Raw genomic sequence first — 18,498 nt, forward strand, 5'->3', positions numbered from 1 at the left:
GGCAAAATTATGAGGATTCGCAGTCTTAATTTTACTTTATTTGTTTTACTTTTTGGTTTAAAGTGAAATTAAGCGGTCCGTTTTCACTGCAAACAGACTATAGATGTGAAGCAAGCAGACTAAAACACCGTTCTCAAGACGATTTGGACCAGTTACTCCCGATGATGCCTGAAACATGGCCATAATGGTGTGTCATCAAATATATCTACCCTGTATGTGTCATCAAATATATCTACCCTGTATGTGTCATCAAATATATCTACCCTGTATGTGTCATCAAATATATCTACCCTGTATGTGTCATCAAATATATCTACCCTGTATGTGTCATCAAATATATCTACCCTGTATGTGTCATCAAATATATCTACCCTGTATATCAAATATATCTACCCTGTATGTGTCATCAAATATATCTACCCTGTATGTGTCATCAAATATATCTACCCTGTATGTGTCATCAAATATATCTACCCTGTATGTGTCATCAAATATATCTACCCTGTATGTGTCATCAAATATATCTACCCTGTATGTGTCATCAAATATATCTACCCTGTATGTGTCATCAAATATATCTACCCTGTATGTGTCATCAAATATATCTACCCTGTATGTGTCATCAAATATATATATCTACCCTGTATGTGTCATCAAATATATCTACCCTGTATGTGTCATCAAATATATCTACCCTGTATGTGTCATCAAATATATCTACCCTGTATGTGTCATCAAATATATCTACCCTGTATGTGTCATCAAATATATCTACCCTGTATGTGTCATCAAATATATCTACCCTGTATGTGTCATCAAATATATCTACCCTGTATGTGTCATCAAATATATCTACCCTGTATGTGTCATCAAATATATCTACCCTGTATGTGTCATCAAATATATCTACCCTGTATGTGCCATCAAATATATCTACCCTGTATGTGTCATCAAATATATCTACCCTGTATGTGTCATCAAATATATCTACCCTGTATGTGTCAAGATGGTGGATGGTGGTTTGATGCAGTGCTCCCTTTTCATGAGTGAGTGAAAACTCTAGAGACCAATTGTTGGCTTCCAACATGGATCTTAAAACATGACAATATTGAAATATAACAAGTTTTATTTAAACTATTCAGCAACATAATGAACTGGAACAAAGAGACAGATAGGGTATTACGTACATACTGTCTTTATCTTGCGTATCATTACCAACTGTGTGTTGGTATTGCAATGTGCACAAACATCACCACACATGTTTCTGGTAGTATATAGCACTTTCACGTGGTTGACACAGTCTGTTTCGATACTATCCCACATAACGATAGGTGTAGTAGTTCATGAGACACGATGTAGAGACCAGGACCTCTGTAACAGCCCACAACATCAAGGCGATCCTGACGCCATTCTCAGATGGGGATAGGCGGAGTATTGTCCACAAGAGAAATGTTGTTGTAGAGCTTGGTAGGTTGCATGAGGGTGACTGTTTCCTGCAGTGGGTGCAGGGGCCGGGGGCATATATGCCCCACCCAGGGGCGAGCTTCCTGGGGGAGAACTGGAGAGTGGGGAGCCCGTCAGGGAGCTGTTCATTGTGTTGGCGTTGTAGTAGCCAGTTGTCGGAGAGTAGCCTGTAGGGGACCCCACAGTCCAGCTACTGAGATCAGGTTTGCTTCCTAAACTGTATTGCTGCGGCTGGGTCAGTCCCTGGGGTAAGGACCCGAGACTTAGGGGGTTAAGAGCAGGGTAGGGGGACGGGCCTCCGTAGAGACTAAAATGGCCATAAGAACTCACATGGTGAACGGTGGCGTCGTCTCGGCGCTGTCTGTGTGCCAGCTTGAAACGTTTAGCACGACGAAGGAAACTCCCGTTACCGAACATGTCCCCACAAGATGGATGCAGAGCCCAATGGTTACCCTTGCCTGGCCGTCCCGGGGGTCGGGGCACCTTGACGAAACAGTCATTGAGGGAGAGGTTGTGTCTGATGGAGTTCTGCCATCTCTGCTGGTTTTCTTTGTAATAAGGAAACCTCTTCATGATGAAGCTGTATATATCATTGAGGGTCATCATACCAGTAGACGAACTCTCGATAGCCATGGTAATCAATGCAATATAAGAATATGGAGGCTTCACATTTTCGGCAAAGCGTCGATTTTGTTGCGACAGAGTTGATGTACCTGAATATTCATCTGAACCCTCGTCTTCGTCGTTGTCGGAACATAATGACGGCGATGGCGATGACTGGTTGCTGCGGTCGTTGTCTGAAGGCCCTTGATGGTGCAGATTGTCGCGTGTGTCGTCTGTTCCAGGAGATACTTCTGATTTTACATCTGCTATCCCTGTCGTCATGCCAGGCATCGGAGGAAGAGACAGGGAAGGTGTGTGTGTGGACATAATGTACGCTCCTGACATGGGGGGCCCCTGCTGCATTGCATGCGATAACGACATCATGCAGGAAGACTTGTCTTCTGCTCCGCCTCCATATTGGAACAGATTTGGGCCTTGATTCAGCAACATGTTTCACAGATCAAATCTAACAGATTTGTGGGATTTCACTTTCCAAACTTGAAGTGTTTGTCAAATCTACTCACGGCATGGTTTATATCCCCCGTGGAGATAATCCACAAAATACACAACTTCCGTGCCCCCTGTTCATAGATTAAGCCGCTATTGTTCTATAATCTGCTCCCCACTAAATCCGACCAATCGCAAACCAGTTCGGTCTAAATCTTGTTCCTCTGTTCTGATTGGCGAGTTACCATATTGATTCCACACCCCTTACGGGTGCTATACTGGGACTCAGTATTATTACACGTAGTAAACACGTCCTGCAAATAGCAGCTTAATGATATTGGTAACGATTCAATACACCAGCTATAAATGTTTTGTTAAGACCATTGCTATTTTCACAATATCTCCTTTAAACAGTTCTTTTTTCTGCATTGATTGACAAATATTGAAAGTTGGTGGCATAATGACATATATGTGATATCAAGTACGCCGAAAATAGTCATATGGTGTTAGAGCGATTTGTTTTATTAAAAATCAACATGTCCGACCTTCAATTTATTTGTCGCATGACTCGTTGACGCATGTATCAAACTATCTAGACATCTATATATATTAAATAAAATTTCACTTGATCTGAAAAAGTGATAATTTAAATGCACATTGGTCCGTTGGGTTTAAACCATATATTTATGTCAGAGAAAATGCCAGATAAGTCATCTGATGTCAGCGTTCATGTTTGAAACTGACTCTTAAACAGCTAGACACTCGAACCCGGAAATCCTTTCTCGGGGAATATTTTTATAAAATTTTAATTGATTAAACACCCCGATATCCAGACTTTACCTTGTAGATTAGACTTAGATTAGAGCAGCCTATAATCTACCTTGTCGGTGACCGTATTGCATCATCACTTTCGACAATGCCTCCGTCAGCCATGACATGAGTTTTGTCAGTAGTGAATCATCACAGACACCTAATTACACACTTCGTATAATGGAGCTTCCCACTTCTTTAGCCTACAACATATTGCACGGTCACGTCCCCACCCTGGGGCTTACTGTCTGTGACAAACCCCTCTCCCTTGGGGTAAGGGGAAATGAGACCATTCATGATTTCTTGTCAGTTTCAGTAAACTTGTGTATGTAGAGAGTGATTGTCATTGTCAATATTGACCGGCAGCATTCTGACATGTGTATGTGTGGTGCCCCTGGTGAAATATATTTCCACAGTGAAATCGTCAATGAGGCACATATTTACATAGCTGCTAAATTGATATAAACACGTCATGGTCAAGCGATTGTCGCAGGTGTCCCCATCGACCTCAATGTGTTCTTGCACCCAACAAAAACTAGTTATTAGATACTAATCAGTGTTACAGATGATCATGTAGAAAGTTCAAGGAAAACAACATCTATATCAGTGTGATAATTTGTTCATTGTTTCCTAATTAAACAGAATACAGTGCGGTAACTTCAGAAAGGAATTATTTCTAGTATATATACGTACAACTACCTAATCTAATTTGTACAAGAGATTTGTATCTTGTTGAGAGAGACTTACTCTTTCCGCACACAAGTATTTATGTCTATGTTTATATTCAACCTTTGTCGGAAGTAATTTACAAATTGGATTAAAATGAAATAACTCGTTCCCCTTTCATTAAACGCGGGTGACGCGATCTATATAATCGCTGTGGCGTCAGTGGAGCGTGTTCTCTGTGTGGTAGGTGTAAACCTCTTGTTTCTATGCTAACTTCAAAGAGATTCAGTTTCTTGTTTTCTGCACACAATGTTTGGAAACATTTTTCATGTTTCCATAAGGAACCACAACAATAAAACATACATTGACGGTATTAGATTTTGTGAAAAGTCAAACGTTTTCTACTTTACGGTTTTGTCAAACGTACTTTTTTCCCAAAAGGTCTTTGCATAAGAAAGAACCCTTCCAATGCTTAATACCTCTAGAACATGTAAACGTGACACCATTGTCAATTAACCTCACTTTGCGGTACTGATTACTCCGGCGATACTCAAACTGTATGGCCGCCATTTTGTATTGCGTGTTTCAGGCAGGTAATGACTGCACGTGGGCGTTCTTGTTGTAACAATATATTAACACCCCCTCTTGCATTATCACATCGATATAGACATCATGTGACACGTTATTGATTTATCAACGCCAAGTGACAGGGCATATTTCTGTAGGTAATGTAATTGTTGAAGTGTATTCATCAGCATTGATCACCAGTTGCACATAACTGTTGGTTAAGTGGTTCCTTTAGTAAACGTTTTAGTAGGAAGGAAGCACTTATTGATATATACGGTATACACTGCAGTGCTGTTATCTAACTGTGTTTTGTTGATACCTGGGCAATTATCAATATTTTAAGCACTTATGACTGTATCCAGACACATGATCATTAATCAAGCACCATTTGAATCCAGTGGCACGTTTTGCAAGTTTGGCACCAACTGCAGGTAATCATACCCTAACACAAAGGAATGCATATGTTCACAAGAGGTATGAGTCACATGTTCACGTGCTGGGAAGGCGCCAAGCATATTTGGGTATAACATTCATAATTGCAGTATGGGCACTGTTTTCTGATCTCAATCAAAAACACAACTGTACAAAAAAACCTTTGTTGATATGACAAGACGGAGACTTTCAGGAATGCCCTGACGCAACATTGGCCCTAACTTGAACATTAATCACACGGTTATTAGTTGACTAGTGAGGACGCTCGTGGCTACCGATGATCGTCCAAGAGATGGAAGACCCAGGACGATCACTGATCGTTATGACTGATTCCTAACCAAAAGAACTGCCAAAGAACTGCGCGAACTGAGAGCGGGAGTGGGAGTGCCATTAGAAAGAGGTTGAGGGCAGGTCATATATCCCTTCCACAGGTATAGGCAGGAACGTCTAGTGTTGTGCAGACACCTGCAGAACCTCAAATTGAGGATATGGCGTATGGTTTATTGGGCTGATGAATCTTCTACACGTTACCGACGGCCGTTGTCGCGTATGGAGAAGTCGTAACAAGGCATATCACCAGGAGCAAATGATGGCTCAGCGATGGTGTGGGGTTGCGTTTCGTATGACTTCAAGATGGATGTCATTACAGTACCTGGTACAACAATGGTCAGCGGTTTTAACAGGGAGTACTGGATACCACTACCGTGTCACATTTTGACACACTTGCCAGTCTTCCGGTGTTCATGGATGTCTTTGCTAGATCTTGTCGTTCGTCATCGCCCGTGTGCAGAACAACGCCATGGAACCATTACCATGGCCTGGAAGGAGCCCCGACGTGAACCCCATTGAGTGAGTGAGTTTAGTTTTACGCCGCTTTTAGCAATATTTCAGCAATATCACGACGGGGGGACATAAAAAATGGGCTTCACACATTATACCCATGTGGGGAATCCAACCCGGGTCTTCGGCGTGACGAGGGAACGCTTTAACCACTAGACTAGCCCACCGCCCCCGAACCCTATTGAACATCTTTAAGACTATCTTGGAAACCAAGTTCAAGTTAGAGGTTGTTCTGTTCAAAATCTACAGGAATTTACGCAGGCACTCAATGCGAATGTCAGAGGATTCCTTGATTGTCAGTGTGAGGAGGAGACTGCTAGGTGTTGTCCGTGATAGGGGTGATGTGGTCGCCAGTGGTGGTTCATTCAAGCTGTTACTGTATCTATTTGAGAACTGTGTGACAATCAGATTGGTTGCGTAGTCATTGTTACTACACTTTCCGAAATAGCTGATATTCACGTTTTTGTGTATTTCTGTCAGATTGCAAGTAAATTGTTATCAAATCTTAATTTCAGTTTTGTATAGTAACTTTTATAATGTGAGTAAAATGTGTTACTGTTGCCATTTTATTACGCGGAGTTGGTTTTCGAGGCATACACAACATGTAGTGTTTTTGTACTATTATGTACAAGAAGGTGGGTGGGATCTGTACATTAATGTATCGTACAGTTATCCAGTAATTACTACATATCCAATTTTATCTACATATGTGGCAATGAAAGCTGAACTAGTATATCATGAACGTAATCAAATCAACAACCACCGCAGTTTGCCACCACCACCAGGGCCCAGCCTGATTGTGCCAGGAAGACCCGAATCCCCTTTTCCCCATTCGCTGCCTCTATAGGAAGACGAGTGTACAAATAGTACTGAGGTGGTTGTGTAGAAAAGAGGAGATACAAATTTTGTAAATGTAGTTTATTATAAGTATTAACACGTCTCGTACATACAGGCGTTTATGTATACAGAATCATCCATATGAGAATATTGCCGTATACTATCTTTGGCAATGATACGGTTATTACACGGTTCAGACAGACAACTCTGAGTGATGATACGTAGCACTTATGCGTCAATACAAGCTAAACGCTAGGGTTGTTTTTCATTCGAAAGTGGAAACATCGTATTGTTTTCATATGAAAACGACGAATTCGTAGCACTAGCAAGAGATTGATGCAAATATGAATACAGACTGTGATAGTTTTCACTTCGACTTGTAGCGGGTGGCTGTGACATATAGGTCCCACCCAGGGTCGAGTTTCCCGGGGGAGAGCTGGAGAAAGGGGAGCCGGTCAGGGAGCTGTTGATGCTGCTGGGGTTGTAGTAGCCGGCTGATGGAGAGTAGACTGTAGGGGATCCCATGGTCCAAGGACTGGAATCAGCCTTGCTCGATGTGGCGTATGGGTGTGGCTGCCCCAGGCACCGGGGAAAGGGGGCAAGACTCAGGGGGTTGAAACCAAGATAGGGGGACTGACCTCCATATACACCTGAAAGACCATAAGAAGTAAGACGTTGGACAGTGGCTTCATCTTGTCGCTGTTTGTGTCCTGACTTGAAACGTTTAGCACGACGAAGGAAACTACCGTTACCGAACATGTCCCCGCACGATGGATGCAGAGCCCACAGGTTACCCTTGCCTGGTTTCCCTGGAGGTCGGGGCACCTTGACGAAACAATCATTGAGGGAGAGGTTGTGTCTGATGGAGTTCTGCCATCTCCGTTGGTTGTCTTGGTAGTAGGGAAATCTCTTGATGATGTAGTTGTAGATGTCGTTGAGAGTCATCATGCCTGTAGTGGAACTCTCGACGGCCATGGTGATGAGAGCCACATAGGAATAGGGAGGCTTCTTGTTGGAAAACTGTCGATTTTGTTGGGTGGAAGTTGATGTGGAGGGGTCCTCGTCGTCAATATCTGAAGTTAGTGAAGAAGTTGGCGACGGGGGGATGCTGTCATGTGTCGGAGACTCTTCATTATGACGAGGGATGGTGCTTGCTTCAGAGTCAAAATGGCGTTGGTCATCGGGTACGAATATGTCATGCGCTTCCTTGGGAACTGCGGACGTCCGGTGAGTGAGTGGAGCGACCTGTTGTGTAGACATGGGAAATGTCTGCAGTTGCGTCCTGCTGGGAAAACAACCCTCGCTAACTCTGAACGTGGATGGGTTATACATGACTCTAGACACAACACACACCGGTGTAGAACCGAAAATGTTCTTCCTTCAACCATGAGGTTTATATTGCTTGTCTAGATTATCCCCTTGTCACACACTTTACACAGCTCCTTTGTTTCTTCATTAGACATCCATTGTGTCTCTAATTGTAGGTAGACTAGGAGATTACTATGTATCAGCTAAACCGAGCTGATTGGTTGCAACGTTAACCACACCCTATTCAAATACGTAATGCATAAAATGAACATATATCACTTTCAATAGGTTTGTTTAAAAAACAGAAATCGTCAATCATATCGGAACACTTACTGACGTTTTGGAGAGGTTGTCGCGGGTCTTATTGACCACATCGGTACCACATCATCTCGGTTTTGCAATATTGATGACCATAAACACAACATTATACATCAGTCATTATTCATCACAATATATACCAGAATCTATTTGATAAGGTCCATGCCATGAGTGATATTCAGCTACATATTGATATTCAGGCAAGTTGAGACATCAGACGTTTCTTGGAGACGGAAGCCATCTTTATGTGTTTTCAGCACTCATTATTAACAAGAACAAGAGTCACGTGCATATACGTGTTTGCGTCAATTCACAAGGGGCGTGTTTATTGATTATTGATGCTGGATTCCAAACCAGTAAATAAATATTGATAAAACTGACGATGAAAGTCAAACAGCTGCAGACATCACCAGTATTGAAGTGACTCAAGTGTAAAAGCCAGGTTGTGTGTTATGTCAGACTCTGTTTTCATTTTTCATTAACGACTTACCGAATGAAACAATCTTGTAAAGGAAAACAAGTAAATAAACATTTGTCTATTATTCATAACGAGTGTGTACAAAGGTGTCGTTCAATCCGTAGATCATGTTCACGGAACTTGTTTATTGGTAGTACCTTCACGATCAGTGCATATTACTAGCTATCTCTATGTGGAAAGGCTTCCTGAAACAGGTATAAGGTCATCATGATGTATCCGTTGAGGTAACTCCCTTAGCATGTCCACACACTCCTAATTACACGCTCAGCTGGTGACATTCACACGTCTTCATTGACCACGACGTGACTTTAATATGTACGTTACACCTGAACGAAATCCCTACCCATGGGCTTCACGTGGTGGCCACACTGCACCCCAATCTCCCCACCCCAGGGCGTGTGTCCAGTATGCCAGTCCAGGGTCCCCATTGTTGAGGTTAAACGCAAGTGTCAATATTGGTTCAGCAACTTTCACAGGTCTGTGACATGCAGGTTGCTTCCAGAAGAAGTATGCCTGCTGAACTTGTAATTTGTTCTTATCAAGCTAAGTTTGTACATCATCGACCTGCTAACCACTGAAGTTGTCAGGATAGTAGACACTGGACCTAAAGAACATGAACTAACACAGTCGATCATGTAGGGTCCCGGAAGGGGAAACAACGGGACTATTTAATAATGTGAATTATAAACACTAATATGACAGTAGGTTTTCATATGAGACAGTTTAAATTGAACGCCACGATTGTATTATGATTAGTTTGATGCTTCTGGTATTCTTAATTCATATGTATGTCAAGAAATTGAATTTCTGTATTAACATCTTTAGTGCTTTAGGCACTGAACATCCGATCTTTCACAGGCGCGATGACACACAGAACGTCATCCTAAGTAGACATTAATCTCAAAATCATTTTTATACAAGCAAATGTAATGAACTAAATATATCGGTACATGACTTCTTTGACTGGCATTTAGGAGTTGGTGTGATAACCTATCACTTGAGTGATAACTGCAGCTGCACCGAAACTGCAGTTGTTAAAGAAGTTGTATACATATCCATAGTACCCATGTTACCATAGAACCACCACCCCTTGTTCAGTACATGACGTCAGACCGTGAATGGTCAGCATGGTGTATTTACAATATACATTGTAGTTGAGCTGTTCAAGTGTTTAATATCAGAAATGGAATGGTCAAGCACTGTCCGAATATGTAGCCTGCACACAACTGGCGTATAGATGCTGAATATATCGATGTCGAGCTTCCGTTTTATTTGCGCTTTGCATTCTTCGTGTGTTTAATGTATCCTGTTGTAAACATACGTATGTTGTTGATATGTTTACTGATGTCTTACCGGCACAATGTGTGTTTGTGTTTTTACGTAGTGTTACATGTCTATGTATTCTTGGCCCTTGAAACACTTTCCACACTAAATGTGATCAAACAAAACATGGGCTACAAGGAGTGTATGTTTGTTGTCTACCTCTTCACTTCATTGTTCACCTTACTGTGTCGGTGCATCTGATGTTTCACACGGTTACTAACATTTAATCAACAGCGGGTAAGAATTAGTTTTTAGACACCTACCAATGATCAAAATGAGATTATCAGGTGTACTTACAAGTGGTCAGATATTTACTGCTTTCTGTTTGTCTAGTCTCCTAATTTACCGGAGAAGTAGCTTTATTAAAAAAGACAATTTCTGGAACTGGCTTAATGGAAAATAGTCCAGACCCCGAAACAAATATACCCACTACAGCCCATACAGTGTGCATGGCAAGTCTAGATTACCACAGTTTCGGAAACTGAAGAAAGTCTTTCGGTTCCTTTTAAATATACGAGTAGTTTATGAACATGATTTAAGAACCATTTTGTGTCAAATATGTTCATTTCAGAGACTAGCCGTTAGTCTACCCTGAAGCACATACCTCCCTTCACATCCATCGGGTCGGATGATAAGGTACTTAAAATGGCGCTACTTTAATCACACTTAATCAATGTCAAATCGAATTATGTCCACACTGACTTATGGATGAAATCGATTGTGAATGTTATTATAATGTGTTTTGATGCAACACTCTTCATTCATTAACCATTTTTGTTATGACAAGTGCGGTGATTTATATGCCAATTGCCTTTTATTCCTACAAGGGGCGGTGGGGTAGCCTAGTGGTTAAAGCGTTGGCTCGTCACGCCGAAGAGCCGGGTTCGATTCCCCACATGGGCATAATGTGTTAAACCCATTTCTGGTGTCCCCCGCCGTGATATTGCTGAAATGTTGCTAAAAGAGGCGTAAAACTAAACTCAGTCAGTCAGTTATTCCTACAAAACAGCCCGTAAAGATCCGGGTTAGAATTGGTCTTCAGAAACCCATGCTTGTCGTAAGAGGCGACTAACGGGATCGGGCGATCAGGCTCGCTGACTTGGTTGACGCATGTCATCGGATCCCAATTACGTAGATCCATGCTCATGATGTTGATCACTGGATTGTCTGGTCCAGATTCGAATATTTACAGACCGCCGCCATATAGATGGAATATTGCCTGATCATAATCACTGCGACTCTGGTATCCAAACCCATTGCAAGCAAATCTTCGGACGCAACGCTGCACGGTAAGACACGACAACCACGGGGCCAGTGAGACACGACAACCACGGAGCCAGTGAGACACGACAACCACGGAGCCAGTGGGACACGACAACCACGGAGCCAGTGAGACACGACAACCACGGAGCCAGTGGGACACGACAACCACGGAGCCAGTGGGACACGACAACCACGGAGCCAGTGAGACACGACAACCACGGGGCCAGTGGACACGACAACCACGGGGCCAGTGGGACGCAACCACGGGGCCAGTGAGACACGACAACCACGGGGCCAGTGGGACACGACCTCGTGTAGAAATTGTGTTGGCCGGACACAATGTGAAGAGTTCAGTTCCGGCTTGAGTGCCCTTTAATGTTGCCGGCGGCCAGGTGCTCCACCTTTCACAACAATCACTGAAGGAACTTCATTAGGTTCAAGTCAATATTCTTGTCGCTGTTATACCTCCTGTAATTCCCAGCATGCGATGAGAGTAAACAGGTTATGTTTTGTTTTACAGCAAACACCTGTGGTGAAAGGCATGTAGAAGCTGGACGAACATGAATGGAGGAGCAAGAATCAGCTCTGAAACGTCGTGATAAAGAATAAAAAGAAGTTGCTATCCTTGTAAGCAAACAACTGCATAAGAGATACATACATATTTGTAATTTGTACATTAAACATAATATATTTCATATGTATATATACCTTTATATTTCATCTAAACATCTATGATACACTGCATAATAATGGTACTTTTCGCAAGATGGCTGCTTTATTATTGTCAAAAGGTGGATGTAATTTGTTCATAATTTAATTTTTATATCTGACGGAATATGTGATTTTGATCTGTCCAGTACCCACTTCCACTGGTAAAATAAAGTTGTATTTACAAACGAAGAAATCTTATTAGCATATAGATAATTTGATAATTCATGCGATAAACCTACTCAGCAATTTTAGTATTTGCGAACAGATGTATATATGTTTTAATATATATATATATTTGATAGATTTACGAACAAGACAGGTTACACGTTTGTTCCTCTCTACCATGTATGCGTCTCAAGCCGACGGTTCAAACAGGTGAATGTGCACAACGTCACTGTCAATTACTTTGCAACTGATTACAAATTGAGGGTTTAACGTTTCCCCTTTATTCTTTACAGGCTACGCAAAGTATGTACATCACACCCTGTATCCTAATCCCTACCCAGGGGCTTCAGGTGACGTACTAGCTGAATCCAGTTTCTCCCCAGGGCCTGTGTTCCATGTCCAGTCGGAGTAAATACCTAGGTCAATATTGATTCAGACCCATATGTCTGCTCCATGACATGCTACCTGTTTTTGAGAAAGGTTTTCAACTTGTAGTAATTGGAGTAGGTTGAATAATGTGTATATAATTATGGTAAGTAACTACAGAAATACAAGTATGTATATGTTTATGTTGGTCACAAGATCGGCAGTCATACATACTGCAGTTCACACAAAGCACGTCACATCATGTGTGTACACTGATGGTTACACGCTGGGCAACAATAGCTACTACATGTCATGTAAATGTCCCAAATAATCCTAAAACAAATCCTAGCTATTTCATTATCTTGTTTATGAGGAGGAAAGGTTAGTTTCGTCACTATCACTCCAATGATGACGTCAAGATTATATATTCATCATTATATATTCAACATTATATATTCAACATTATATATTCGACATTATATATTTCAATTTGATTCATTTGTGGTTATTCATGAAAGCATTAAATAAAGAATGCCTTCAGTCTATTGTCATATTGCAAGTGTTGTGGATTAAATATTGAATGGCTGCTCATGCATTGTGTTATTATTGTTTCATGTCATCTTGGTGTGGGGTGTTGTGGGTTGGGGGAAATAGTATTTATGTAACATTGGGGGATTAAATAAAGATTAAATAAAATTTCAAGCTAAGCTGATACAAGTAATCGTAACAGGGAGACTTAATGGTGCGTCAAATGAGTTGTCTCTACACTCACTGACATCACAACAAATCAACACCATGCTGTGTCACATTGCCAGGACATATAACAGCAGAAACAACATCCAATCTGTGTGAGTAGCTAACACAGTGGCGGTCGTGCATTGCCGTGTGTTTGGATAGAAAGAAAATATGCTGACATATGCTATTATTACCACAGGAAAAAAAGACAGACTGGGCCAAAAGAGAAAACGAAATCCATAGCTGAGTGTCATTGCACGTGTAATTTTGCTGTTTATTAAGAAAAGAACATTATTTAGATTCTTAATTAACCATTGTTAACATGTGTACACAAACAAACTCGCCTTTGTGTCGAAACGTTACATATATGTAATGCCCTGAGCATGTTATCCCTAGAGTGACAAAACAAGTGGTTACATTGTTAACATGCTGTTTTCATGTCAGTAGAAGGGTAAACTCATCTGTTTCCTCACCTCAAAGTTTTAGCTGATGGTGTCGGCGTATTTGATGTTTCTATATAACAAGATTCAATCAACCCGGGATTAGAGCTTGTGGCTAGTCCGCTACCAATTGTATGTTGATCAAATAAAGATTACCTTTTGTCGGTTTCCTGTTTGCTTAGTCTCGTAATTTACCTGTCAGGAACAACCAGCTTTATTAAGCAAGCAATGAAGAGCATTATCCGATCTTCGGAATTGGCTTACCCCAAACCGCTTATCTCCCTTTACCATCCTCTTGGTCAGAGGATGAAGGTAAGTAAGATGGCGACAGTGGCGGTCGACTTTACTGCACGCGACAGACGTCCAAATCCATTTTCACAGAAGACCGACTTATAAGTTTCACTGCAAAGATTAAAAAAAAAGAAGCTACTTATACGTTTTAAAAATCCTGGGATGCGCTTAAGTAGTTACATGTTACAGGCACCAAAACGATTCCAAACTGTTTTTTCGTCTAAAAAACAATAGCTGTGTTTAATTGTATGATCAGCACAATGTTTAACATCGTGTTCGGGATAATTGAGGTAACTTAGTTCCCCAGGTCGCGGTAGAAAGAGTTTCTGCTGGCTAAATGATGATACTGTTATATGTATGAGCGTCTAAACACCAGTTGAACTGGTCGTTTGTCTTGAAACACATCGTTACAATGCACAATGATGTTCAAGAATGCGTTACATGTTATTTATAGTTGTTGGTTTCCGATATCATAAAGGGACAATATACTCTCTACAGCACCTGTAAATTGTCGCTAACATGAATATCGTTGTATGAAATACACAATGCCATTTTAGAAAGTGGTCAAATGTAACATATGTTATATTTGGGATTACACTTTCTTAGTAAAGTACAGATTCTAGTACTTTTCGGGTTGAGTCCCATCCGGGATTCGAACCCGCACTCTCAGAGTTTCAATTTCCTCCCAAATCCCCAATAAACCATGAATGAAGGGGTACATTTCCTCTAAAAAGTTTCAATGAATATTTTGAAACCAAGAATTATCACCGAAAGCCCACAATTCACACCCATATAAAAGAATAAGCTGACACAAGTAATCGTAACGGGAAGACCTAATATTGCGCTAAATGAGTTGTCTCTACACTCACTGACATCACAACAAATCAACACCATGCTGTGTCACATTGTCAGGTCATATAACAGGAGAAACAACATCCAATCTGTGTCAGGAGCGATCTAAGTAGGACGCATAGTCCTGCGATAACAAATGAAGTAACGTTGCAAATCACCGATTTTCATTTGAAAATCATGAGTGAGAGTGAGAGAGTATGGTTTTACGCTTCCTTTAGCAATATTTCAGCAATATCATGGCGGGGGACCACTAGGCTACCCAACCGCCTCTTGACAATTATGATAAACAAGACTGACATGTCTGTAGATTGTTCTGTATTTGCCGGCATGCTCGTCTTGTTTGGAAAGTAGAAGTGTAAAACTGTCCATTGAATTTGTGTTCTTATATATACTCTTACAAGAAACATGTTTAAATCCAAACATTATTCCCCTTAACCCCATGAAATTTACAAATATCGACTAAGATTTCATATGATATGATTTACATATGGTATGATATGCAAGACGTACTTAACCTGTAAAGTAACCGCTCAGTATCAGCGAGCTGATGAAATGGTTTACCTTGACCCGCTCAATTCTCATTTACCGTCATTTAGCTGATTTATAAATCAACTTTGAAAAGGATAGAGCTGCAATCGCGTCTATTTCTCATCATATACCATATATGTAATGTTGAAGGGTCACTAGTACAGTTCAGTGTATCGGGGTGGTGGTATAACGTCGATATGAAAGCTGGCACGGAAAACAAGAGCGTAAATTGTGTTTCCATCTCGCAATTGTTTTTAACTGCAGGTTGAAAGTTTTAAATATATGAACAATGAGGTAAAACCTATGCCTGATCTTTATTTGTGGTAGCTGTGATGTTAGATCGCTTACTTTGTGTGCTTTTGATTAGATGCCGCACTCTGAGAGTGTGGGTTTGAACCTCGGATGGGACTCGACCCCCAGTAGTACTACACTCCGTATACAAAGAAAGTGTAATCCCAAGTTACATTTGATCACTTTCTAAATGGCATTATGCATTTAGAGATACACACATATTGGTAGAAACGCGCATTGATATAGGAACAGATTTAGTTATATAGCAACACCCGTTGACATAATTGAAAGAGGGACGCATCGTGAAAGGAACACCGTGTCATATAGTCAAAGACCAGGCCCCGATTTCTCGAAACAAACTTAAGTCTGAGTTTTGACTTAAGTTAGAGTTTTTACTCAAATTAAAGAAAACGCAGGAAAATGCATTTTCCAGAATGAACTGAAACCGATATTAAACTAAAACATACTAGATTATTTGAGTTTAGTGGATAGATTACTTAAGTTGTTTGGTATGCAGTTGAGTTAAAAATTGAGCCGTTTCAAATTGTCAAACTCAGTTTGAAATTTGAGTAAATACTTAAGTTTGTTTCGAGAAATCGGGGCCAGTTGTCTAGAAGTGAAAGCATGGTCCGTCGTACTCTTTCTGCATTCATTTATTTTCGGTTGACTCGAACCTTAGAAAAATCGAATCATTTACGTAGGTCTGGATTGTGGAAATGGCGGGATTGTTGCTCGCCAGTGCCTATGTATGTCATCAGGGATGGATGAAAGTCACAGGAGGGATTCCATCTGGTGGCTGCCCCTGAATCTCTGCGTTGTAGACTACCTGGAGTGACTTGTTTTCCTCTTCGGCTCGTTTTTGTAGTATCAATGTCACCGGAAAAATGATGTTGATGTTTGCTGATTCCCACTGTGGTTCACTTGCCCCTAATTAAAAGACGCATTTCCACTCTCACTACAATCATCAGAATTTGGGCTGTCCAAAGTCAAGCTATGCCCATCATATACTGTGGTTCTAGATCTGTTACAAAATGTACACAAATTAACTGTTCTGTTAAAGAGTCTGACATTTTCTGGGTCAAATAACTGACAAGTACAATGCTTGTTTGAATTAACAGGCCCCGTGTCCATCTTGTTGTTCCGCAAACTAAGACACATAATAAATAGAACATGCTTGATTGTTTTCAAAAGATATTTAATATGCACATGGACATATTACACGAATGTCTTTTAATAAATACTACACAGAATAGTGAAGACAAAACTTAGCACTTTGATACATCGGTCTTCGATATCTCTACAGGCAATGATGCAACCACCTAGCCAAAGTATAACCTAGCGCATCGAGTTCCCCAACTCTGACTGATATCCCTTGTAGAACCCGTCATTGACTGTTGTATGTGTGGATACAGGTAGGTGCAGGAACGGTCAGGTACATTTGAAGTGGGTGAGGGAGCTTGTGGTACGTATGTTCGACTCAGGGACGAGCTTGCCGGGGGAGAACTGGAGAGAGGGGAGCCGGTAAGAGAGCTGTTGATGCTGCTGGGGTTGTAGTAGCCGGCTGATGGAGAGTAAACTGTAGGAGATCCCATGGTCCAAGGACTGGAATCAGGCTTGCTCGATGTGCTGTAGGTCAGTCCGTGGGGTAAGGAGCCGAGACTGAGGGGGTTGAAACCTGTGTAAGGAGATGGACCCCCATACAATCCGAATAACTGTCCATAAGAACTGGTAGGATGGAATCGAGAATCCTCACGACGTTGCTTTTGTGCCGACTTGAAACGTTTGGAACGACGAAGGAAACTGCCGTTACCGAACATGTCCCCACAAGATGGATGCAGAGCCCACAGGTTACCCTTGCCTGGTTTCCCTGGAGGTCGGGGCACCTTGACGAAACAATCATTGAGGGAGAGGTTGTGTCTGATGGAGTTTTGCCATCTCCGTTGGTTGTCTTGGTAGTAGGGAAATCTCTTGATGATGTAGTTGTAGATGTCGTTGAGAGTCATCATGCCTGTAGTGGAACTCTCGACGGCCATGGTGATGAGAGCCACGTATGAATAGGGAGGCTTCTTGTTGGAAAATTGTCTGTCTTGTTGTGAGAGCGTCGATATTCCTGAGAAACTATCCAGATTGATGTCTCCGTCTCCGTTTGAAGATACCGATGACGAAGGAGAAGGGAGAATATTGTCATAATTTGGAGATGGTAGTTGAGTTTGGACAGACCCATGACTGATCTCTGATGTGACGTCTTCTCCTTCAGAAGTTTGAGGCATGACTGTAACGGAATGTTCAGAAGGTGTTGGGTGACCAGATGTCGTCTGCTGTCCAATAAAAGGAGCCGTACTTGGCACACACTGAAACATGGATGGATTATACATGATTCCTGACTCAAGGTGCAGCAGGTGAAAAGGTATTATCTCAGTAGGCAGTTGAATGTTCCTCCCCATCTCTACGGCGAGGTTTATATGCCCCGTTCAGATAATCCCCTTAACGCGTGCTTGGCAGATCTCATTTGTTTCTGGATTAGGCGACCATTCATATGTAAATTAGATAGATGGCGAACCTACTAATTGTGATCTCTAACGCATGGTTCCGGCTATCTGCTCCGATTGGTTATGCACCAGATTTAAACTCCGCCTCCGCGTAAGTAGTCAATGTACAGCATTGAGTGTGTTGATAACGTTGACATAGAGAAAAAGTAAAAACAATACAACCACTGTAAGTGTGTTAATGGGTTAATGGCTGTAACATGGATTTTCAGGTTTG

At 41.4% G+C, this 18,498-nt stretch overlaps 3 protein-coding genes across 3 annotated transcripts; all 3 read right to left on the reverse strand.

Annotated features, from left to right (window-relative positions):
- Window positions 1–1,389: 1,389 nt before the first annotated feature.
- On the reverse strand, window positions 1,390–2,181 carry LOC124280426 (forkhead box protein B2-like). Its single transcript, XM_046716367.1, has one exon. It carries the CDS (start codon window positions 2,095–2,097, stop codon window positions 1,390–1,392), a length of 708 nt encoding a protein of 235 aa, XP_046572323.1. The 5' UTR covers window positions 2,098–2,181.
- A 3,335-nt stretch (window positions 2,182–5,516) lies between these two features.
- Window positions 5,517–7,998, reverse strand: LOC124280427 (forkhead box protein D1-like). Its single transcript, XM_046716368.1, has 2 exons — window positions 7,077–7,998; window positions 5,517–5,641 (listed from the first exon to the last, which is right to left on the reverse strand). The coding sequence occupies exons 1-2, from the start codon at window positions 7,996–7,998 to the stop codon at window positions 5,517–5,519; spliced, it is 1,047 nt and encodes a 348-aa protein (XP_046572324.1).
- A 9,056-nt stretch (window positions 7,999–17,054) lies between these two features.
- LOC124280428 (forkhead box protein B2-like) lies at window positions 17,055–18,179 on the reverse strand. The gene has a single exon (XM_046716369.1). It carries the CDS (start codon window positions 18,177–18,179, stop codon window positions 17,055–17,057), a length of 1,125 nt encoding a protein of 374 aa, XP_046572325.1.
- Between the last annotated feature and the right edge of the window lie 319 nt (window positions 18,180–18,498).

The sequence above is a fragment of the Haliotis rubra genome, unplaced genomic scaffold, assembly GCF_003918875.1.
Source record: "Haliotis rubra isolate DU_JTF1 unplaced genomic scaffold, ASM391887v1 Scf267, whole genome shotgun sequence".
Lineage (NCBI taxonomy): Eukaryota > Metazoa > Mollusca > Gastropoda > Lepetellida > Haliotidae > Haliotis > Haliotis rubra.

Excerpts from the sequence above, each read along its gene's own strand:
- LOC124280426 (XM_046716367.1), bottom strand. The coding sequence starts at position 2,097 with ATGGCTATCGAGAGTTCGTCTACTGGTATGATGACCCTCAATGATATA.
- LOC124280427 (XM_046716368.1), bottom strand. The coding sequence starts at position 7,998 with ATGTATAACCCATCCACGTTCAGAGTTAGCGAGGGTTGTTTTCCCAGC. Across the intron at positions 5,642-7,076 it reads CCCGGGAAACTCGACCCTGG|GTACTGTAATGACATCCATC; the intron begins GTGGGACCTATA and ends TTGTTGTACCAG.
- LOC124280428 (XM_046716369.1), bottom strand. The coding sequence starts at position 18,179 with ATGGGGAGGAACATTCAACTGCCTACTGAGATAATACCTTTTCACCTG.